Source organism: Cyprinus carpio, chromosome A22 (genome assembly GCF_018340385.1).
Source record: "Cyprinus carpio isolate SPL01 chromosome A22, ASM1834038v1, whole genome shotgun sequence".
Taxonomy (NCBI): Eukaryota; Metazoa; Chordata; class Actinopteri; order Cypriniformes; family Cyprinidae; genus Cyprinus; species Cyprinus carpio.
In genome coordinates, this window is record NC_056593.1 from 6,176,843 (window position 1) to 6,202,748 (window position 25,906).

Genomic DNA, 25,906 nt, shown 5'->3' on the forward strand with positions numbered 1-25,906 from the left:
ATATCTATAACTCAATGCGATGAAGCTGGGGTTTATATATCAGGTGATATACATTCTGAGATGTCTTGTTTCAGCGCCATGGCTCTTTGCCATCTCAAACGATACGATAATACACATTTTCATAATAATACATAAGTTTCAGTTATTCCCTTTCAGATCCATATTTACAGGGGAATTAGTGGCTGAGTTTGCCCTGAGGCAGGTGAAGTTTGTGTGTGTTGTTACGTTGTGTTTTCCTCTCAGGAGAATCTCCACAGGAGTGTTTCTGTGTGTGTGTGTGTGTTGGGTCATCCGGAATCAGAATCGCTACTCGAAGCGCAATTAATCTCCCGCCTGACACACACCGCCACGCCATGTCCTTTAACAACCTGACGGAGAAAGAGAAAGAAAGAAAAGTGTAAGTTCACTCATTTTCACATCAGGCAAGAAAAAGAAAATTCACAAAAATTAGTTAACTTTAGAGGTCAGAGCTGTGGCCAAGTAATTAGTGCTTATGTGGCAATATTAAAAAATACATATCCAGGTGCTGGTCATATAATTAGAATATCATGAAAAAGTTGATTTATTTCACTAATTCCATTCAAAAAGTGAAACTTGTATATTATATTCATTCATTACACACAGACTGATGTATTTCAAATGTTTATTTCTTTTAATTTTGATGATTATAACTGACAACTAAAGAAAATACCAAATTCAGTATCTCAGAAAATTAGAATATTGTGAAAAGGTTCAATATTGAAGACACCTGGTGCCACACTCTAATCGGCTAATTAACTCAAAACACCTGCAAAGCCTTTAAAATGGCTCTCTCAATCTAGTTCTGTAGGCTACACAATCATGGGGAAGACTGCTGACTTGACAGTTGTCCAAAAAGATGGACCATTGACAACCTTGCACAAGGAGGGCAAGACACAAAAGGTCATTGCAAAAGAGGCTGGCTGTTCACAGAGCTCTGTGTCCAAGCACATTAATATGTGGTAGAAAAAGTGTAACAAGCAATAGGGATAACCGCACCCTGGAGAGGATTGTGAAACAAAACCCATTCAAAAAATGTGGGGGAGATTCACAAAGAGTTGACTGCAGCTAGAGTCAGTGCTTCAAGAACCACTACGCACAGACGTATGCAAGACATGGGTTTTCAGCTGTCGCATTCCTTGTGTCAAGCCACTCTTGAACAACAGACAGCGTCAGAAGAGTCTCGCCTGGGCTAAAGACAAAAAGGACTGGACTGCTGTTGAGTAGCCAAAGTTATGTTTCTCTGATGAAAGTAAATTTTGCATTTCCTTTGAATATCAGGGTCCCAGAGTCTGGAGGAAGAGATGGAGAGGCACAGAATCCACGTTGCTTGAGGTCCAGTGTAAAGTTTCCACAGTCAGTGATGGTTTGGGGTGCCATGTCATCTGCTGGTGTTGGTCCACTGTGTTTTCTGAGGTCCAAGGTCAACGCAGCCCGTATACCAGGAAGTTTTAAAGCACTTCATGCTTCCTGCTGCTGACCAACTTTATGGAGATGCATATTCATTTTCCAACAGGACTTGGCACCTGCACACAGTGCCAAAGCTACCAGTACCTGGTTTAAGGACCATGGTATGCCTGTTCTTAATTGGCCAGCAAGTTCACCTGACCTTAACCCCATAGAAAATCTATGGGGTATTGTGAAGAGGAAGATGCGATATACCAGACCCAAGAATGCAGAAGAGCTGAAGGCCACTATCAGAGCAACCTGGGCTCTCATAACACCTGAGCAGTGCCACAGACTGATCGACTCCATGCCAACGCCGCATTGCTGCAGTAATTCAGGCAAAGGGAGCCCCAACTAAGTATTGATTGGCTGTACATGCTCATACTTTTAATGTTCATACTTTTCAGTTGGCCAAGATTTCTAAAAATCCTTTCTTTGTATTGGTCTTAAGTAATATTCTAATTTTCTGAGATACTGAATTTGGTATTTCTTTAGTTGTCAGTTATAATCATCAAAATTAAAGAAATAAACATTTGAAATATATCAGTCTGTGTGTAATGAATGAATATAATATAAAAGTTGAATGGAATTAGTGAAATAAATCAAATAAATCAACATATTCAAAATATACAAACAACAACTACAAACAAATAAATCTTAAAAATTCTTGTAGACTATTAGAATGTTTTAAAAAAGTTTATCTAAAAAAAACGTAATTTCAACACCTATTCGATTTACAGGATTATTATAATTAAGTAGAACTAAGACCATTAAAAATGTTTATTATTTGAAATATGAATAAATGGTAACCGTTTAACTTAATGTACTAAAATAAAAACTAAAACTGAAATAATAACTATATAGATATATTTAAAAGAAAACGGTAACTAAAAAATACAAAAATACAGCACAAAATTACTAAAATTAAAATGAGAAATACAAAAATAAAAATGCTTAAAAAAATAGAACCGTATCTCATTGATGCTAAAATAATGCAGTCAATTAATTAATTAGACTTGACATGGTTTTGAGCTATAGTTCGTTTTCTATCATATGTTTGGCTTTTCTATTGTGGAATTTTATTTTAATTATTGTATATGTGGCAGTGCATGTTCGAGTCTGGTAGGAAACATTTGAATATATATTTGAAAATATTTAGGCCTAAAATAAGATGTATGCATTTGAATTGCATGTAAAAAAATTACATCCATTTGAATAATACAGTTTTATTATAAACCAATAAACTCAGTGTGATAAATATTTCTCAATGAAACCAGTAAGAAGAAAAAAAAAGCTATCTGCATCTATTAGATTATTTTTTTTAAGTAATCCTATTTTTAAAATGCATTTATTCAACTTGCTTAGAGCATAAATCTAATAATTGTGAAAACAAAGTTTAATAGTTGGTTTATATTAAATCTGAGTAATCCAAATGGATGGAAATTTTTACATGCAATTCAAAAACATAAACCTCAAATTTAGGCCTAATTTTTTTGACTTTACAAGTTATACAGCTATAAATAAACCACTGTGTATTTATTGGCATAGTACGGCACAATAACAAGGCTAAACTCAGCATGTGCAGCTCTGAACTTCCCAACCTCTGAAGGACGAAGCCTGTCACTTCAAACTAAACGACCTCTGCTCTTGGGAAAGAGACACAGCTGGTGGTGTTTTCAGCTTAAAGATTTACATTTCAGCTTCAAGTCATTCAGCGTTTGATTAGCAGTGGGAAATCTTCCAGATGACGCTGAGCTTTGCATATGATTCCCTGAATCTTCGACGTATGTGCATGTTACATTTCTATTACAATGAGTCAAGCTCTAAAAACAGTCTCTAGGGTAGTGTTATTATAATAATTATATTAGCTATTTAACCAACAAAACTCTACTTCATTAGCATCCCTTTCAGAGGCTTTAGCTAAAGCCTCCAGCAGCATATTTACAGTTGAACCAAAGACAAACAGAGTCATGCCTGAAACCCCTCAAGAGTATACGACATTATTAAATAACTGTTTATTAAACAGCTTTGTGCTTTAAAACAAAAAACTACAATATTTAAACATTTAATTCTTATTTAATTATTTTTTATTTAGTTTTTGTTAATATTCTGAATTAGAATATTTAAGTTTTCATTTGAAGTTTGTTGTTTTATTTTATTTTTTTTAGCATCTGTTGTTTTAGCCTTGATTTATTTTATTCTAGTTATTTTATAAACTCTTTAAAGTAACATTTTTGTTTTTACACTTCAGAATGACTCAGTTTACTTAGTCCGCCTTTGTTTTCCAAACTTGAATTGGATTTGGACTCTTACTTGACTCCGTAGGCGAGAATGATCAGTCCGATCAGAACCCCGATAGTCCCGTCCAGGTACCAGACGCTAGGTTCGTGTTTGAACACCTCGGCGCTGATCAGGATGGAGAATCCCATGACGGCGCCAACTAGAGAGTTAAAACCTGCAAATGAATAATTACGTACATGTTAAAAAAAAAAGAAAAGTTGGAAAGAGCAGCGTGAACATTCTGCTAAACGTCAACTTTTGTGTTCCACAGAAAAAAAGAAAGCCGTAGAGGTTTGGAACAACCAAAGTAAATTATGACAACAGTGATTTTTAGTTCAACTTGAACTTTTTGGAGCAGAACTTGCCAAAAAAATTGCCAACAAAAAGATAAACATTTTCACTTTTTTAGCTAAACTTACTAATTGAAAATGAACCATGAAAAAAAAAAAAACCTACTTTTTTTATTTTCGCTAAACTTACTAATTAAATATGAGACATCAGAAATGTTTATCTTTACAGATTATAAATCATCGTATTTTGAGATGATCAGTAATAGCTGGTGCAGTAATAGTAGATGTTTGGACAGCTGGTGAATTTCACACACGAGGTTTAGCTGGCGTGCGATTCGCTCATTCAGACTGTGTGTGTGTGTGTGTGATATTAATGAATTCCAGTTAAATGTCAAAGTTTGCTACATTGAAAGTTTAATTGTACTTGCCGTTTCGTTGTAGTTATTATTTGAAACAGTTTGCACATAGAAATTGTTAGTACTTTTAAAAAAAGGCTCTTTTTTTTAGCCAAACTTTTAAACTTTTTTTTTGTCAAACATACTTATTAAACATAAGACATCCAAAAAAAGAAATAAAATAAATATCAAATGTCCTCATTTGTATGTCGCTTTGGATAAAAGCGTCTGCTAAATGACTAAATGTGAATGTAAATAAATTAGCTAAACTTTTTAGCTAAACTGACTAAACATGACACACAAAAAATTAGTTAAGCTTTCTTTTTAACTAAACTTAATAATTAAAAAACTTAAGCTCAACTTTTTTTTTAACTTTATAAGATATAAAATATATATTTTAGTTAAACTTAACTAAAAATTTACTAGTTAAACTAAACTTAAACAAGGCATCAAAAGGTTCTTTTAAACTTTTTAACTAAAATTCATAATTAAACATAAGCCATAAAAAATGCTCTTTATTAGCTCAACTTTTAGCCTTTTTAGCTAAACTTACTAAACATGAGACATCAAAATATGTTTTTAGTTAAACTAAACTTAATTACAAAATGCATCAGAAATGTTCTTTTCTAATTAAACATCATTCATAAATTTCATATATAATTCTACTTGCCGTTTCTTTGTAATTATTTGAAACCGTTCAATCAGAAATTGCTAGTAAATATCACAAAGTAAATCCTACAACTTTTTTTTTTTTCTTTTTTTTCAGTGTGATTTTACAGAAATTGCAAGTTTGGTCAGTTAGAAAGGTAACAGCACACCTCTTCTCAATAAGCCACATGATTTAATTTTAACTGTGTGTGTGTGTGTGCGTGCGTGCGTGTGCATGTGTGTGTGTGTGTGTGTGTGTGTGCATGTCCATCTGTGATATATATATATACTCTCTCTCTCTCTCTCGCTCTCTATATATATATATATATATATATATATATATATATATATATATATATATATAATATATATATATATATATATATGTGTCTGTCTCTACTTGTCTGTTGCCTTTTCGTTTTCAGTATTTTGAAGTGTCTTTTAAATTAACAAATGAAAATGCCATAAAACCACCATAAAAGTAGCCTCTACTATATTTGAATTGTATTTTAAGTCATCTGAAGCCATAAAAACATATTTGTTCTCATTTTTGGAGCTTGACCATCTTTCAGTATATGGAAAAAAAAATGCACATTCTGCTAAATATCGCATGTTTCACGGAAAGGAAACTGTTTGGAACGACAATGGGTGCATTTATTTTTGTAACAAACTTAACATCTGTAATGTGATGTCTTGAGCGTTAATGTTTTGAAAGTAATATTATTTTTGGGATATGATGGAATTGGTTTATTAAGCCAAATATAGTTTAGGTGTGGAATCCTGCTTCTTCCAGCTGCTCGGAAGTCAGAATGGGAGGAGCTAAGGTGAAATCAGACCAGACACGTTGCCAGGGCACTGTGAATAATAAAGCAGGGTGGCATATCACCACGGTAACCCGGTAGGTTTCCGGGGAAACGTACCGTCAGTGATGAGAGCCCTGCTGGTGAGGACTTTCCCCAGCATGAACTTACAGACGGACAGAATGGCGCACACCACCCCGCTGATAACTGAGACGCTGTACAGGAAGTCATCCTGGAGGAAGAGAAACAGAGAGACGTTATTATACTGAGCACAACGTGACGTTCATAGCGGTCAGCTACACGGTTTTATTCAAAACAAAAACACACACATAATAACACACTCTACACTAAATCAAATCAATGTATCAAATAAAATAGCAAACCAAACTCACTATACAATATATACTGTATACTGTGTATTGTTTTTAAATAGGCAACTCTAAACATTTCAAATATTGTAGTAGTATGCTACACTGTTGTCACAACCTCATTACAGTTCAGTATAGTATTTTTGCATTCAAATTTGGGTAAAATGTACATTTTGATCAAATAATAAGTCACTTTATATTCTAAATAACACTACCACACTATTCTTACTATTTCTGCAGTATATACTGTAGTATGTAGGCTGTACACTTCCTGATTATAATGTAGCATACTGTTGTTTTGAAGTGTTTAGCACTTTATAAATACAGTATACACTGCAGTCTAGTATGCAGTATGTAGTATGTTAGTGGAATGGCATAGTTTGAAACCACACAGTATGCAACAATAAGCATATAAAAACTGTAGACTTCTAAATTGTTTCATCATTTTATGCATCAAAAAAACGTACTGTGCACTTGCTGAAGTAAACAAACCAGGTAATGAGGTTTATTGACAATGTAGCATGTACTGTTTGAAGAGTCACTGCTACATTTCTAACTCTATCCATACTAAATTGTTGTCACATGACCTCATGAAGTGTATGTACAAACATTTGTACACATTTCTTACTTGAAATTAGCATGCAAGGTAATGAGGTTTCTTAACAACGTAGCATACTACTGTTTGAAATGTTTCTTAGTGCATAATGTGCTGTCTAGTATGCAGTGTGTAGTATGCTAGCAGAATGGAATATCAGCATACTATGTTTCTTGTTTTATAATGTCTTATACAATAAACAGTAATACAGAACACATCAAACATTTCATAAATTAAAATGCTAAAGCATAACAAAACATTCACAATAAAGTTTTTTTTTGACAAACTACTGAAATTTATACTACGACATAATCAAGGCTGTCACCTTTTTTTTTAATTTAAAGGGTCTGGCTTCCGGTCTCATCCGCATCCAGCCACAATTTAAAGGGTCTGGCTTCCGGTCTCATCCGCATCCAGCTATTTTTAGCTGTACAAACCAGCTCGTTTTGCTGCTTTATATTGCAAACTGGTGTGTCTTACCATATTATTTTAATTTATTATCTAAATTATGAACACTGGTTTGTAGTGCAAACTGTTTTACCATTTATTGCACGTCGTTATTCTTCTCTTTATTTCCCTGCAGGGGCTAATGAACCAGAAGTCTCGCAAAACAAAATAAAACCTAATAGCACAAACCATAACATAATAAAAAAAAAATGCTTACTAAATAAAAAAATAAACATTTAAAAAACAAGAGTAAAAAATAAAAATAAGTTTCAGTATGCAACAGTAAACAGTTCAAACAGGTGCATACTAAATAGTCATATTTTTCTATGCATAAAAAAAGAAACACTAAAATATTTTTGTACTGTTTCCTATTAAAAAAGCAGAATAATAAAAAATAAACACATCAAACAGTAAAATACAAAATTCTAAAATTAAATCAAAAATAACATATCACACACTTGAAGTAAAAATAATGTAGCATACTAATATTTGAAATGTCTATTGCTGCATAATACATACTATTTCAGTATATACTGTGCAGTATGTACAGTAGATAGCTAATATTTCAAAGACAGCCAAAGTTAGGCTATGTTCAGAATGGAGTACTACCATACTGTTTTCTATTTATAAAAACATATGCAGTATGCAATAATAATCATTTCAAACAGGAGCATACTAAATACAAAAATTTCCACACTGCACACATGCTAAAATAAAATGTATACAGCTATCCTATGCATACAAAACTTTTCACACTGCACACTTGCTGAAGTAAATATGCAAAGTAAATAATTCATTATACTATTATTTAAAATACCACTGCATAAAACATACATAATAAATACATACTATATCATCATAAAACATTATATACTGCTCAGTATGCAGTAAATAGTATGCTAGTATTCTGAACAAGTCCTGGGTATTTCACACATGTAAGTAAGTTTAGTATGCATAATGCAAATCTAATATGTGAAGTAACTATGGATATGTTAAAAAGAAAGCAATATGAATGGAAATAAGATGTGCAGAGGTGAAAGAAACAGTGGAAGGATGCAAAAAGAAAAAAGATGACCAGAGTTGCGAGTTGCCTTAGCCCCGAACAGAATCATTAATATTGCGCGCTGGCCTTGCAGATGTGAAAAAAATGCAACGCTGCAAGGTTCCCAACACAAACACACACACACAGACACAAACGGTCAGTCAATGCATCATCTGTTCCCTCCACATATACGCTATGATGGATCTTCTGGTGAGAGAAGCTCATCAATATTGATGTCAGGCAGCTGAAGAAAACAGAAAACAATGAGGTTTGTGTCTCGCGGATAGTGTTGAACAACTCTAACCCTCCCTGAAGAGTTAAAAAACAACCTCATGCCCTCGCATTTATCACAAACACTGTCTGCCTGCCCGTAAACATCCCACAACGTCTCTCTCAGAACCATCTGATCATCCATCTCATCTCTGCCAGGAATCAGACAGGGAATTGGTAGCAGTTGCGCTATCATAATTTTTTATGGTTGTGTATCTTGTGTGTAGTTCTGACCACAGGACCATAAAATTATGTAAAGATCATTATTTAGGGCTGTAGTTTTGTGTCATTTGGTCACTTAGTATACTGATTTTGTTTTATTCTAGTAGGTTTACGACAGGAAGTGCTAATGGCACAGATGGGATTATTCAGTGGAAGATTGTTGTATTGATTTTATAGCACCTGAAAAACAGTTGATCTTTCTCAGAAATGCACACATGGGATTGCAAAAGGGGGCAGTCCATTTCAAACACCTTGTTCAGATCATCCTATTAACATTTCATTAGAGAACGAAAGAGCATGAGAGAGTGAGTATGTGAGAAAAAATAAGAGCGAGAAAAGAAGGAGGGAAGTGTTTCTGACATCAGCAGCAGATGAAGGGAGGGGGAAATATTGGATCTATTTTTAGGCGGCTCTTGTATGCGCCAAAACCCAGCTTTACACGCTGAGACAGGAACAGGAATCCTCCAGAGAGAAGCCAGAGTCCTGATTAAAACATCAGCTCAGACTCTCTCTCTCTCTCTCTCTCTCTCTGTGTCTCTCTCTCTCTGTCTCCTATCTGGTTATCGTCTTCTCAATTACACCCTAATTTTGTTTGCTAAGCTTTTAAAGATAAAGGTTCTAAAAAGGTTTACAGTCTCATGCCTTATGAGAAAATGACATGATAAAACCTTTTTAGGTCTCATTCCGTCATAATAGAACCTTCTTAAGTTCCCATGAGTTTCTGAATTCTCATTTTTGTTGTTGTTGTTTTGTCATTGTATAAATTTTTCAGTTGCCATTGTCATCGTAGAAGCTTTTGTTGTAGTTTGTCATCGTAAAAACTTTTTTAGTTCTTAGTTCATCATATAACTTTTTTTTTAGTTTCCGTTAGAAACGTTTTAATTTTAGGATATCGTAGAAGCTTTTTTAAGTTTTCGTTACGTCATCATAGAAACTTTTTTAGTTCTTAGGTCATCACAGAACCTTTTTTAGTTTTCGCTATGTCATCGTAGAAGCTTTTAATTCTAGGTCATGGTAGAACATTTTTAGTTTTCGTTATGCCATTGTAGAAACTTTTTTAATTTTAGGTCATCATTAAACCTTTTTCAGTTCTCGTTATGTCATCTGACATACCTTTTATCTATTATATCATCATAGAAACTTTTAATTCTTATGTCATCATAGAACCTTTTTAGTTGTCAATATGCTATCGTCAAAACATAACCTATTTTACTTTACATTATCATATAAACATAAATAATTTAAGGTTATTGTAGAACATTTATTTTTAGTTTCCATTATGCCATCATAGAAACGTTTTTAGTTTTAAGGTCATCATAGATTTTTTTTTTTAGTTTTAATTATGTCATCGTAGAAATGTTTTAATTTTAGATCATCATAGTACCTTTTTTAGTTTACGTTATGTCATCAGAGATACCTTTCAGCTATATCATCGTAGAAACTTTACATGTAAATTCTTATGTCATCATAGAACCTTTTTTAGTTTTCAATAGGGCCTTTCACACTGCAGGAACCTTTTCATAGTACCAGAACTAATTGTGGAACTACCCACTTTTGGGTGTTTTCGCAATGCAGGAACTGGGTGCGATTTTAGTACCGGACTGCCTTTTTCAAGAACTAAATTATAAACAACGTCAGCAGGGTCTAACCAGCACAACTGGTACTACCCGTGACGTACTGTAAGTAGACATTGATTGGCCAGACGCCTTCGAAAACGCTCTCATCCGCCATTATTTAAAACGCCATGTAACATACTGTAAACATTGTCTGAACTTATTTCGCAAGTATGACGAACTGCGATAAATATACGGACACTGAAGTGCATGGTGATTCGTAGTCCTCCTTTCCGTTCTTTCAATCGCTTTACATATACGTCGACAATCCATGTCCATTATTGCGAGACACAACAAAAACACAGCTCCGATCACATCGTCCTCCATCCTCCTGTTGTTAACGTTGTTCTTCTTTGTTAGAGTTGTTGAAAGCCGTGCACAAATGACATCAATGTTCATAAATAAAATCAATCGAGTAGTAAATGTTCAAAAAAAGCTAAAGAACCCAAGAGGGGTTCATCTGTAAAACAAGTAGCAAGACTTGAAACAAAGTTCATAATGTGATTGGTTTGATTGGTTCTTGATTGAAAAGAGGATTATTTCCTTTCCTTTAAGGAATGTACAGTAGCAGTGGAGTCTTTAGACCACAGAAGCAGTACCAGACCAAGGCTATCAGCGTCTCGTTTCAACACAGGAAGACGGATGGAGAGCTGTATTGAGAGAGAGAGGGAGTGATAGTAGAGGTGTACTGAAGAACTGGTTTAGGGGAAACTATTTCCCCTCTTCATGTTGCCTGGCAACAGTGATATCAGACTATTCTAATCTCGTCCGTGACTTCACACCTTGTCTCTGTCGTGTTCATTCAGCTTTACACTTTTGCTGTTTAGCAGGCGCCGTTAGTTCCAGCCGAGGGAGAACTCACACAACCGACGACATGAAAAGATGTAGTGTTGTGTTTGTGCGCGGCATCTTTCACCTGAGAGACTCTCTTGAATGGAGTTTACATTCAATAAAATGCCAGCGGGGCAAAAAGATATGAGAGTATGAAAGCTTAGAGCAAATAAACATGGAAATATATTTAGAAAATGACAGAATCAAATCAGCTTAGAGAATAAAATAACAGCTTGCAACAATCAATCAGTGAATCAGGTGAAAAGCCAAGAACAATCACTCAGTCATCCAATGCAATGAATTAATGAATCAGTGTGTGAATGAATGAAAAAACAATGAATCAATGGAGCAATCAATCAACCAGTCCAATTAATGAATCAGTGAGTGAATAAACCAACCAACGAATGAATGAATCAACAATTGGAAAAATCAATCAACCAATTCAATAAACAAATCAGTGAGTAAATGAACAAAATTGAAAATTAATGAATCAGTGTGTAAATGAAAAAAATATATAATGATTCAATTACTGAATCAATCAGTCACCAATCAAACAAATGAGTTGGTAAGAAAAAATAAAAAATAAAAATAAAAAATAGGAATAAATCAAGTACTGGACCAATCAAATGAGTGAGTAAATGAACAAACAAACAAATGAATCAACAACAGGTAACAACAAACCAATGCAAAGAAGAAATCAATGAGTGAATGAACAAACCAAATGAATCAATCAACCACTGGAACTATCAATCAACCAATGCAATGAACAGATCAATGTGTCAGTGAATTAACAAATGAATCAACCAACTAAATAAGATGCTGAATTATGTGTTAGTTGTTTTCTTACCACTTCTGGTTGCAGTTTTGTGGCGAGATCATGGATCGCTTTCACCAGGATAGTGATGGCCGACAAGATGAACACGACTCCGAGGATGGCACACGCTCTGGAAAACACACAAGGTACACTGAGTAAACCACAACATCAATCCAGCTGACGCTTTATTGAGTTCACGGTCTAATTCCCCTCCTGTGTCTGAGTCAGTTAATAAAACACAACTCTGAAGCTTCTGCTCGCTTTAGTATCTCGTTCTTATTAGGCCTGTCAAGCCCTGCGTTTAAAAATGAAGGCGTTGAGGGCTGTAGTTGTCTTATCAAGCATGGTTAATAGGCGCAGACATCTGTTCAACTATTTACTATGCCGCAGGGGTAGTTGGGGTGAAATCTGGTGAAGTTTTAGGGCCGTTCTGCTCTGTTTATTACACACGGATCATAACGGGCTTGGCAAGCTTAGTCCGTTAAGTCTGTGTTTTAGTTAGTGATTAATTAATCAAACCAAACAAACGCACCCAGCTAGATACAGTCCAGGGGGATCAAATTAAGATGAAATTAAGACATGCAGATTAATTTAATCTAGTTTATCTCATAAAAAAACGGGTCAAGAAGGAGCCCTGCTGATGCTGCAGAGATGATTGTTTGATGGGTTTGATCATCTCTGGTTTGATAGTCCATACAACTTAATATTTAGTGTGTTAGAAATACGACAGCCCCATGCAAAACACAATAGCATCACCCTAGCAACCACCTACAGTAGCAATGCCCTAGCAATGCCCTAGAAACCATGCAAAACACAGCAGCATCACCCTAGCAACCACCTACAGTAGCAATGCCCTAGACTCAGAACACCCTAGCAACAACATAACCCAACAAACCACCTACAGTAGCAATGCCCTAGAAACCATGCAAAACACAACAGCATCACCCTAGCAACCCCTCAGAACACCCTAGCAACCACCTACTGTAGCAATGCCCTGGAAACCATGCAAAACACAACAGCATCACCCTAGCAACCACCTACAGTAGCAATGCCCTAGAAACCATGCAAAACACAACAGCATCACCCTAGCAACCACCTACAGTAGCAATGCCCTAGAAACCATGCAAAACACAACAGCATCACCCTAGCAACCCCTCATGCTGAACGCAATAGCATCACCCTAAAACACAACACAGCATCAGAACCCCTAGCAAACAACCACAATAGCAATGCCCTAGAAACCATGCAAAACACAACAACACCACCCTGGCAAACACCTACAGTAGCAATGCCCTAGAAACCATGCAAAACACAACAGCATCACCCTAGCAACCACCTACAGTAGCAATGCCCTCAGAAACCATGCAAAACGTAGCAATGACACCCTAGCAACCACCTACTGTAGCAATGCCCTACAAACCATGCAGAATTCACTAACATCTACCTAGCAATGCCCTAGCAACCAGTCAGAACACTTTAGTAACCACATATAGCCAGTCTATAGGAATCACTCACCACAAACTAACAACCACCCAGCGAAATCTCGCGTAGCATTGCACTGATTTTTGCACTCACAATAAAAGTAAATCATTATTCTCAAATGGTTTTACTCTTTATGAGTCTGGAGTCCAGTAGATATGTCATCTTGCTAATGCAGCCCACGTTATGATGTAATCTGTCTCCACGGCGATCCACATCCAGGCAGATCCCCCCAGAGACCCATGGCTTCATGGCACATTACAAACAGAGTCTTCTGCCTTTGTCCTGTGTCTCTCTTTCTCTGCTTCCTGTCCTTTCTTTCCATTCACAAAGCCCTCCCGCCCTTTTGCCATCTCTATTCTGTCCTTCAGCCGATAAGGGACGCCGAACACAGAAAGAGACTGTCTAAAGACCCTCTTTAGACATGAAACCCAGAGCGGGGCCACTTCCTGTGGGACCGGAGAGTCTGTCTGCCTGGCCTCCATCCATCAAAGCTGGTGGTCTTTTGGAAATGTTAACCTGCTTAGGTAAATTATGCTAATTTTGTCTTAAAGATACAGCACATTTGAAAACATGATAATTTTAACAACCACAGTTTGGTTAGATAATTAGTTGTGTGTCTCGTTTGACCACAGAACGCCCACTAATGTTCTCCTTCAGCATGTCAAAATCTCAGCATCATTATCTTGATAGATCAGTCTGACCTTCTGCGCTCCTTGTTTCCTAGAAACGATGTCTAATTGGCTACTGACACTACCCAGAATCCCCCGCAGAGCACAAACTATACCGCGTCCCCCAAGTTTGTTTTAATAGAGGAAGGATCACGTGTACTCACATGTATTCTCTGTGAGCTGAATGGACGGCCGCCGCATTACTGTATCGCCAAATCACGATTATGGAGGACAGGACATCCAGAATGGCATCAAACTGCAAATAAATAAACGACACTGATGAAGTGAAGCATTAAAGACTGTGAAATAATTGCTATTTAATTATAGGAAGTGTTCACATACTTACAGCAAACCCAAACGCTGATGCACTATGCCGCATTATAGAAACAGCTACAAAAGAAAGGGGAAAAGTTAGTTCAAATGAAAATTATTTCAACTTAAAATATTTTTATTTTAAATGAATTAATACATTTTTCCATTTAAAAAAATTGTTCATAAGTTGGACAAACTTTAATTGTGAAGTGTTTAATTAATTAATTATTTTTTACCTTTAAAACGGTAAATGTGTAGTGTTTAATTTTTTTTATATTTTTTCTTTAAAAATAATAAATACATAAAAAAATTAAAAGAGAGTTCATAAGTTGGAAAAACTGTAAATGGGAAGTGTTTAAATTTACAAAATATTGTTTTTAATTAATTAAATAATTAACTATCAAATTAATAAACTATCTTTTAAATTAAATAATTAATTAGTTTATCAGTTTATTACTTTTATTAAAATTTTATCACTTGAACAAACTTAAAATGTGAAGTGTTTAATTGTTTTAAATATTGTTTTATTTAAACAAACAAACAAATACATACAGACAAACTTTAAATCAGGAGTGTTTTTAAAATATTTTTTAATACATTTCACTATTTAAAGTTCATTAGTTATTTTTTCAAATATTTTATTTTGAATTAATTAAATTAATAAGTCAGACAAACAGATAATCCCTTTAACAATATTCTATGCCGGCAATGGAAATGTTATGAATTAATGTGCATTTTAATTCCTTTACTTTTCACAGCTTGTGTCCAGTCACCATCCACTCCGGCATTCAGGAAGAATATGCTGTTAATATTGATTATGATACTGTAAGTGTTTGTCTCAGATACATATCTAAACATTATGCATTCCCCTGCTGCAAAACTGTGTTTGAATGATTGCCAGCAAGTAAAGTGGCCTGGATCAGATTTCATCTCTTCACACTGTGATGTCAGCACATGGATCTGAGCTTCCCAAACGGCAGTGTGGCTCGTGTCCAGTTATCGACCTTATATTGACCTCTAATGCATCTGAATCCTCCACCCCGAGACTGGATGAGGGTCATCCAAACTCTCAAAAGTACCCAGATCCTATTTTCCTTGTGCAATTGATTGTACAGTACAGCAATATAGAATACGCTCCACAGTATGGTAAAGAATACGAATTTAGAGTGTAATATGGTACTGTATAGTGTAAACATATTTTTTGGGGAACAGACTCCAAACATTCTATGAATGTTCTCTTTAGTTTCTATTTTTGTGGTGCAGTATCCCAGCAAACATGAAACATTCCCCTAAACGTTAGTGGATGATTCTTGTTTGGATATTTTTTGGGGAACCAATTCCAAACATGGAATGTTCCCCTAATGTTGGCATATGGTTCCGGCTTGGTTATTTTTGGGGGAACAAACTCCAAAAATTCTAAAACTGTTCTATTTCGGTTCTGAATGCCTGAATAATAACTGAATAAAGGTGGTCGCAAACATCCAGCCTTGGTAAAAGTCAATAATAATCATACTCAAATACACCAGCGTTAGTCTTTAGCTAAAGTTTGCACACACATTCAAATGGCAGAAGTCATTACTCAAAAACAAACACACACTCTCTCTGTTCCTCAGGAACACCGTTAAAAATGAATAACGGAGCTGCTGCGGCATGAGATTAAAGATTTAGCAGTTTCTAAATATAAATTCTGTTCCATTTAATGGAATCAACTCTGTTTTAGACGTCTCGCGCCAGCCGAATTCAAGTCCTCAAGAGGCCATTCTCAAGAAACACATCAACAGTCTATAAAACATCCATAATCTGTGCAGTCATTTATTGTCCTACAGAATCCCGTCGGACACACTAGAAGTTTCCACTCAAAAAAAAAAAAAAAAAAAAAACACGTCTCGGGAACAACATCAACAACTTAATTGTACAGCAAACTTAAGGGGGGTTAGTTGTACCACATGCAGTGCATCTTGGGTAACAAGCAAGGATTTATGGAGAGTTGTGTATCTGTGGAAAGCTGAAACCATTCCCTGCTCATTAGGAAGTCATATTTATGCCGATATTCATAAAGTCAGCAGCTTCTAGAAGGAGTGCTGATACTGCGGCCAGAGCTGATCATAAAAACTAAAGCTCGTAAAACCATAGGATATGATAGGATCACAATGACGCTTCATGTGTACAAAGGACTAGTGTGAATAATTCAGCTTTAGTCTATCATTGATGTAAAAACAAAACACTTTGAATAGACATTGAATTTCATGGGCACATCACAGAGTTTTTGCAAAAAAACTATTTTTGCTAACTTAACTAATTTATGTAAGTATAGGACATATTTTTACAGTTTTTTTTTTAAAGCTGTTTCTTTAGATGTATCTCCCTGTCTCTTAATGTCATTTAATAAATTATTTATTTAAGATATACTATAAATTATTGTTCTGATAAATTGTGAAATTATTTAAAAAAAAAATTGACATTCTTTTTTTGACATTATGAGTTACGCAAGTCACCTGAAGTAATATTGCGCAATTTATCATCTCTCATAAAGCTATGGCACCGGAATACCTTAACTTTATTTTTGGACTTTATTTGATACCATTCCGTGAAACATTTATTGATGGCTGTATTAGCATTTCACTATATGTACTCATATTTTTTAAGTATTAAAGTACAGTTACAAAAAAAAAAAATCGTCATGTAACATTTTATTTTACTTTTGTTGTTAACAGTTCTGCACATTTGTGTTGCGTGATGTCTGTTTGCATGTTGTACGGATCATGCAAACCTGCATAATTCATACATTACTGTAATTAAAAATATCGCAACACTATTTTTGTCTACTTTCGCTTTGAGGAAATGTAGCTCAAAAAACCTGACAAACATCCATTCTTGCAGGCTATGAGTGTTACGAGAACATAAAAGAAAATTTGTGTAACACAATATTGAAAGAAAAAAAAATGCAACATTGTTTCTGTGTTTTCGTATTTTACAAATCAGCATTTGAGCATATGTGGCTCAAAAAAAAAAAAAAAGCTGATACACATTCCAGTAGGTTATGAATGTTTGATTTACGAGAACACATGAGAAAATTTGCATTACTCATACAGTATGCTAATGAAAAATACTGCAACATTAATTTTGTTTTTTGTATTTTTCAAATCACATTTAAAGGGATACTCCAACCCAAAATGAAAATTTTGTCATTAATCACTTACCCTCATGTCGTTCCAAACCCGTAAAAGCTCCGTTCGTCTTGGGAACACAATTTAAGATATTTTGGAAGAAAACCGGGAGGCCTGTGACTGCCCCATAGACTGCCAAGTAAATAACAGTGTCAAGGTCCATAAAAGGTATGAAAGTCGTCGTCAGAATACTCCATCTGCCATCAGACGTGCAATCTGGCAGTCTATGGGACAATCACGAGCCTCCCGGTTTTCATCCAAAATATCTTAAATTGTGTTCCGAAGACGAACAAAGCTTTTACGGGTTTGGAACGACATGGGGGTAAGTGATCAGTTACAAAATTTTCATTTTGGGGTGGAGTATCTCTCTAAGCATATATAATGACAAGCACCCATTCTCCCAAGTTATGGATGTTTGAACACATGCAGTCTAACACAGTGAACAAACACGCTGCTGCTATGCGGCAAGAACCATTTTGTGACACTTATTCTCAGATGTATCAGTGGCACATGATGTGTAAACTTATTGAAGATTTTGCTAGTCTCATGGATCAGCAGGACAAATAGTTGTTGATTAAAATAGATGTTCCTGGTTTGTTGTGTGTAACTGCACTTTCTACTTTCTTTTTAGGTGTGTCTTCTGTGAAAATAGGGCAGAATCTGAGTTGCAGAATGTTGAAATCCAACACAACAGCTGCTCTGAAAATCCCGTCTTCTGCTCGGTCTGTCTTTTTGCCTCAAACACACACACACACACACACACACACACACACACACAAGCATCTTCACACACAAACCAAAACAGGCAATGTGATCTAGTTTTTGTGCAAGAGCTGGTGAATAAATTTGCATGTTGTTATCACTTACAGGACGTTTTCAACAATCTTCTGATACGACACAAGTCTGGAGTCGCATGAAAGACTTTTGACTGGTCAGTGTTGTTATGATAACACAAAAACTAAATATCTAAACTAATACTAGATTATAGATTATTAAATTATACAGATTTATACTAATATTAATACTAATATTTAAGATTTTCTAACTATGATTAAGTCAAGTTGCATACAGTCAGTATATTATAGAGCTGAGTCAATATTACGCTACATACTTCAGACACAATATTGTCAATACGGACTGTTTTATTCTATTCATTGCATCTTTGATCAACATGGTTATGTTTATTCTGGAATGATTCAGGGTTTTGAATGAATCAATCAATGATTCAAGAAGCCATTCATACAACTGCTAAATTTTAAACTGCATACCAGTATGCTATTCTTACTATTTTGAATCTTTTTAATATATATATATTTTTTATAGTGTCTCTTATAGTAGGTATATACGTTACAATAGGCCTACTACAAAAACTAATCCGACTGAAACTAACACGTATACTAAAACGAATGGTAAACCTTTGGCTAATAAATAGCAGTACTCTTGCTAAAACTAATAATGCTAAGACTAAAGCTAATAAAGACCTGATATCAGTTATGATAATAGAAAACTTGATCTAATATTGCTAACACTTGTGCTAAAATTGTTTTTACTAACTGAAATCCGTGAGACTGTGACTTTTTTTAAGACTTTCATCTATTTGTTCTCACAAACCTGTTTACTTGACTCACTGTTTAAAAAAAACAGAGGAGGCGCAGAGAGGGCAAAGCACCCTCCACCTCTTTTCTCTCTCTCTCTCTCTCTCTCTCTCTCTCTCTATCCATCTTCCATCTTTTATTTTTAGACTCGGGGCTCTATGGGAGTTGGCATGCTGGCTTTTACAGACTGGTAGTGCTGAATGCATTAATATGAGCGCGAACTACCCCTCCTTTATCTGTGACCTCTCCTCACCAGAGTGATATTTACATTCTGTGCCTAGCGCAAGAAAAATTTCCACATGCATACTAAATTCGTTTCCTTCAGTCTAAAGTCAGTTAATTCTTCAGGAACTGACATTTAAATACGTTTCACTGGTCCAAATAGGGCTTATTTCCCACAATGGAGACATTTCTGGATGTGTTTATTAGGTTTGGAGGTATGCGAGCGCATTTGTGCGTTTGTGTGAAGCAGAAGACACTCTGTCGCTGACAGCGTGTAAATTGGCTGCGCTGCAAGCCGCGAGACATCTGGGAATTATATTGGCATATATAAGACCATTCCTCTTCTTCTCCTTTACGTCCATCCTTCCTTCTTTCTGCCTTCATCAGTTTCCAAACGCCTCTAAAACGTACACAAACCCTCGCCGGCCGCACACACCCGTTCAGTTCCTTCCGTTAATGAAAAACCAGCCGTCTCGCTTACACTTCAGATAGCGCAGCCTCACAAGTGCTTCAGGGAGCATAGTGAGACTCGGATCGCCTGATCAGACACATTATCTGAACCGATTCGAGGATAATTCGGTTAAAACCATAATCCAGCCTTCAAATATAGATTTGATCTTCTCAAAACCCATACTGACCCAAATGCACGCCACCCAAACATAACTCTGGTGCTCTTGAAGACACTGTGGAAGTCGGGATGGGATTTTTTTAAAGCTTTTAGCGCATGTTTACTGAGGGCTCTATACGCTAATGTACTTCTAAACAATGTGGCAGATGAAAAACGGGTGACAAAATCACACAGACTTACATTAAAGAGGGTTAAGAGTCATTTCTAGGGAGTAGAATATTATAAAGACTTTGGATGGACTTGGGCCAGTATAAAACTATCTGGCAACCACCCTAGCAATAAAATAGCTACCACTAGTGCTGGGTAGATTACTTCCAATTGTAATGCTGTTACTCAGCAAACTGCATGACAAAAATTGTGGTTAGTATCGTAATCCATTTCATTAAACACTTTATGTAATATAATCAGACTACTTTTTGATTACTTCAAGATCACTTCTGATCTCTTATCACGTTGATTTAAATAGGATAGTCTTGTACCATATTGATATAAAAATACAAAAAGAAATGAAAATATATTCCATTTGTTGTTATTAACAACATGAAGTGCATTAAATCAAGGTTTCCCTTGATAAAAACTAATCGAAAGCTAATAATTAAATCATAAAAATTTAAAACTAATATAAATCAATTTGAAATAGCAACAATCAAATTAAAACACTTGCTAAAAAAGATGAATGTGACCATTAAGCAATATCAGAGAAATGTCAGCTGGCATATGTGGTAATGTATTACCCTAAAATCTCATTTTTAATTTTTTTTATTTTTTATAAATAAATATATTTTGTGAAAGAGGGTCGGCTGACAAAAAACTTAACAAATTGGGGAATCCCTGCATTAGCTACATGTAACTAATAAATAACGTAAATTTGTGCATTCACCCTGAAAACCTGCGAGAAGATCAAAATGGGATTTTTGTGGCTTTTAGTGCATTTTTATTAACTTTGAGGACTCTATATGGTATTATCACATGGCTCTCTGGAATACTTGATTCTGATTGGTCAGAATCGCATCATTCTGAGGTGTGTTATTCACCGACAACTTGGTTTTCCACGCAAGGTCGAACAGCTTCTTTATACAGCATAGCTATATTTGCTAGTGGTTGACAAGTTTGTGTGTTTAAATGTCTTGAAAGCGTTAAACAGGAACAAGAAGTGAGTGTACTGGAGAGGCTAAATGCTAATGCTAATACTAAACCATATCTCTTGTATCACTTCTGCAATCCTGTCACATAATATAATAATTTCAACTCAAATCAACCTATTTCCATTTATGTAGGATCATTTTTAAGTTAACTGCTCACAAAATAAACCATTTTGTCAATGAAATGGTGGTTGCTCATGCCATAGCTAGCTGCTATAATGCTAAGGTGTTGCTAAGCTATTGCTGAGATTTTCTGAGTGGCGGTAGCACATCGCTATGCGGTTGCTATTGTGTTCTGGCTGGTTTCTAGGGTGTTGCTAGGTGGTTGCTTAATAGTCCAAGTCAAAAAGCCATTAGCAAATCAAAATCCTCAGATATTTATTGTTTTTCACAGGTTAATTTATCAAAACAATTAGCTCTCTCTCTGTCATTTGCCCTTACCAGCTGTCTACAATCATTTAATTTCCTTTGACGCCAAAACATTGCCATTACAGATAGACTGAGACGACTAAATGACAACATCCCTCAGGCTTCGTTGCTCTGGAGTTGCTATGACTGAATCTTCACAGCCTGGCAACGTGAGTCCCAGAGTCCCCTTACAACTCTGGAAGTGTAAGGTGAGTCATTTCAATCCTGAGGGACGAGCACAGAGCAAGAAACCATTCCCTCAAAACCATACCTCATAACCAGCGCGGGGCTTCTGTTAGCTGCTCCAAGATTAAACCACATGGCCTGGAACCAGTCTACAAAATGATTAAGTGCACTTTGTGCTGAGAAAACAACAACAAGAGTCTGTGTAAGGCCATCATGAGTATCCCTGCTTAAAGATTTAAGAGAATATTCGGGGTTCAAGTTAAGCTATATCAATAGCATTTGAGGCATAATGCCGATTAAACCTAAAATGTCCCTCAGATCTTTTTGGAAATGTAGTCAGGATGAGTTTACTGCATTTTGGGATACAGTATTCTAGAAAACAGCAACTGTGATCCAGGTATTATATGCATACTGAAAATTCACAGTATGCAGTCTATATAGTACAGAATGTAAAATTGTCTCCACAGTACATTAAACTCTTTAAAAAATAAAAAATAAAATGTATGATCACTTTGTACCTCTGAGGATATTCTCTATTTGTAGCTGAGAATAAAGTGTGCTGTAAATGTATTTGGTTTACGATGTTGCCGTGTGTCTGAGTTTATCCTGTGCACTTTCTTTCAGTGATGATTATCAAAGTATCTTGCAGAACAGCCATGGAGAAACTTGTCCAACCTGATCTTGTGTATCAAGCTCATGGCACTGAACCAAACTACACACAGCTGTTGGCTCTGTTCGACCCAGAAAAAATGTGTAAATTAATATGATATATATACACACAGACACACACACACACACACACACACACACACATATATATATACTCTCTCAACTCTCTCTCTCGAATTATATTAAAATATTTATTAAATACATATAATTTTGTAATTATTATTATTATATAAATTACTTATAATTAATTATATAATTAAATAATATTAAATATATAAAAAATTAATAAATAATGATACATAAAATAAGTATATAACTATATTATTATATTTTATATTTAAATATAGATACATTTTGTAAAAAAAATTGTGTGTGTATATATACAGTATATAAATATATACATACATATATATTTATATATACTGCTCAGTACATATACATTTTGTTATATGCATTATAAAAATTATATATTATTATATATTTAAAAATATATTATAAATGTTTATATAATGATACATAAAATAAATATATAAATATATAATTATATTATTTTATTTATCTATATTATAAATTTGGTAACATTAACATTAAATTACAATAACATTAAATATTATATGCATTATTATATATTACATTAATATATTATTCTATGTAGAATTATATATATTTTAAATTAATGACATATTTTGCAGTTACCTGTATTAATAAATTATATATAACTAATTATATAATTTAATAATATATAACATGAAAATATCATAAATGATTATATTATGATACATAAAAAACATATAACATTATTTTATTTCATATATTACATATATCATAACTTTTTGTAAAAGTAATATATATATATATATATATATATATATATATATATATATATATATATGTATATATATAATTATATGAATTATATAAATACATGATTCAACATCCCACTCCAGACTGTAAGATAAAAACCAAACTGCTACTACAGAAATGATTCTGAACTCGTTCTTTAAAACTGTATCACAACGCCCCAAAAGAATAAAGCTACATCGACTAGGAGCTCGTCTTCAAAACAGGATATGACATCATACAGGTCTGTATTATCAAGGGGCCCATGATTCTCTAGATGAGGGGCCGGATACTCACTGAACGCAGCGATGGCTAAGATCATTGTCACCACAATGGAGACCCACGATACCCATAATGCCTTTTTTCTGTAATTCTGAGCCTCATGGGGTTTCAGACGCATACTGCTCTCCAGAAGACCTGCTGAGGGACATCGCTCAGTTAGCTCACATCGGGTTATCTCACTGTTTTCACATCTAAACACATCCTACATGTGTTTTAGAGAAGTTCAATGGGATTTATTCACAAATAAGTCAATAAAGTGTATGAGACACACCGGGGCTAGTTGTCACAAATGCAGTATCTCAGCAACTGTGAGGTTTTGATTAAAAAGTCCAATTATACAAATGCTTGTTTTCTTTAGCAGTGTGTTCTTGCATGTTGATTCATAGCATCTAGTTCAAATTAACTGTTAAAATAAGAAAATGTTTTATGAATTTTGTTCTCAAAACTACAGTTGTAGATGTCGCGCTCAATAGAATCACACTACAATCCATTCAGAAAAGATGTGGACTATATAATGAATGAATCTGCGTTCTAAGCATAAGACTGGGGCAAGTTGTCACATACATTTAATATGTCTGTAACTTCAAACATACACAGTTTTATATTTTTTTATTTATTAATTTTAAATTTTTTACATTTATTAACAAAAAATAATTCTGTAATAAAATATTTATTACATAAAATTACATAAATGTTAATATTACATAAAGTCTTTATTTATGCATTTTTAATTTAATTTAATTTATTATTTAAATTAGCCATTAAATCGTCTATAATAGATTTAAATACATATATGTTGTGAAACATGCTTTTTAAAATATACTTTAGATGATATTTCATCTTAAAAAAATGTATTAATCACAAATCAGTGTTAATGAAATAGTGTTTCTATTGTAATTAATTACTGCTGTATTGAATTAGGCTTATTAGTTATATTTTATTGCTAGTCTTTTTTATTATATTAATATATTTTAAAGGCAAGTCTTTACATTTTATCTCTTTTCAGAAACTGACTTTCAGAAATAAACCCACCCTGAGAAATATTCACTGGAGTAAGCGTGTGACAACATGCCCCGGGTTCACCTGTATATGTATTTTTCCACGCAAATAAACCCATAAAGTCTCTATCAAAAGTATTTAAACCCAAACTCGTACCGTTGTCCTCCGGCTCTCCTATTTTCATCTGCTGCTCCATGTCGAAAGTGTCTGCTTGGTTCGGATGGTGTCCGTTTGCAGGAGTCGATGCTGAGTCCAGCACCGCTGGATCCGGAACAGAAGCAGGACAAGGACCGGGGTCAGCAGCAGAGGAGGGGTCCGTCATGATGATTCGGTCCCGGGTTCAAATGATCAGAAGCATCCGAAGAATGTGACACCTGGACGCGAGCGGAGGACGCGCGCACTGCTGGGGAGCGTTCAGCGCAGCACTCGCGCGCGCGCGCACGCACACACACACACACGCGCTAATTAAAAACACGCACGTGCGACCTGCACTTTACGTTTACATTTATGCATTCAGCAGACGCTTTTATTTAATGCGACTTACAGTGCATTCAGGCACTATGTACTTTACAAACAAACTTGCTCCTCCAGAAATTTCAAAAACTATTATTAGGCTAACACAAATAGTGTAAATATGGAAAATCCATCTGTGAGCTCTGGAGACATGTGACCAAACAACCATCTGTTCAGATTAAACAAATACAGTTCACACTTCACACATGAACTCCTTCAGAAACCTCTTATTTGAATAAGCTACTTCTGAAAGGAAAAAAGCAAGAACTAGGAGGTTTCATTTTGGCACAATATTTGTGTTTCAATAATTTTTTTTCCAATTATTATCAGTTCATCAGCCTTAGAAGTGTTTTTTATTTGACAAATATGATTAGATAGACAGACAGAGAGACAGACAGACAGACAGACAGACAGACAGATAGATAGATATATAGATAGATAGATAGATAGATTGTGTTATGATCGATAGATAGATAGATAGATAGATAGATAGATAGATAGATTGTGTTATGATCGATAGATAGATAGATAGATAGATAAGATAGATAAAAAAAAAAAAAAATAGATTAGATAGATAGATAGATAGATAGATAGATAGATAGATAGATAGATAGATAGATAGATAGATAGATAGATAGATAGATAGATAGATAGATAGATAGATAGATAGGCTGCTGTTAAGGTTGTATGCGTGTATTTTGAATCAAAAGTAAT

At 34.8% G+C, this 25,906-nt stretch overlaps 1 protein-coding gene across 1 annotated transcript; it reads right to left on the reverse strand.

Moving 5' to 3' along the window:
* Nucleotides 1-175: 175 nt before the first annotated feature.
* Nucleotides 176-25,253, reverse strand: LOC109083354 (transmembrane protein 163-like). The gene is made up of 8 exons (XM_019098146.2): nucleotides 24,836-25,253; nucleotides 23,696-23,815; nucleotides 14,576-14,619; nucleotides 14,394-14,485; nucleotides 12,113-12,209; nucleotides 5,998-6,109; nucleotides 3,778-3,919; nucleotides 176-368 (listed from the first exon to the last, which is right to left on the reverse strand). The coding sequence occupies exons 1-8, from the start codon at nucleotides 24,999-25,001 to the stop codon at nucleotides 176-178; spliced, it is 966 nt and encodes a 321-aa protein (XP_018953691.2). The 5' UTR covers nucleotides 25,002-25,253.
* Between the last annotated feature and the right edge of the window lie 653 nt (nucleotides 25,254-25,906).

Excerpts from the sequence above, each read along its gene's own strand:
- LOC109083354 (XM_019098146.2), bottom strand. The coding sequence starts at position 25,001 with ATGACGGACCCCTCCTCTGCTGCTGACCCCGGTCCTTGTCCTGCTTCT. Across the intron at positions 12,210-14,393 it reads TCAGCTCACAGAGAATACAT|AGCGTGTGCCATCCTCGGAG; the intron begins GTGAGTACACGT and ends TGTGTTTTCCAG. Across the intron at positions 6,110-12,112 it reads CAAAACTGCAACCAGAAGTG|GATGACTTCCTGTACAGCGT; the intron begins GTAAGAAAACAA and ends CTCTTCCTCCAG.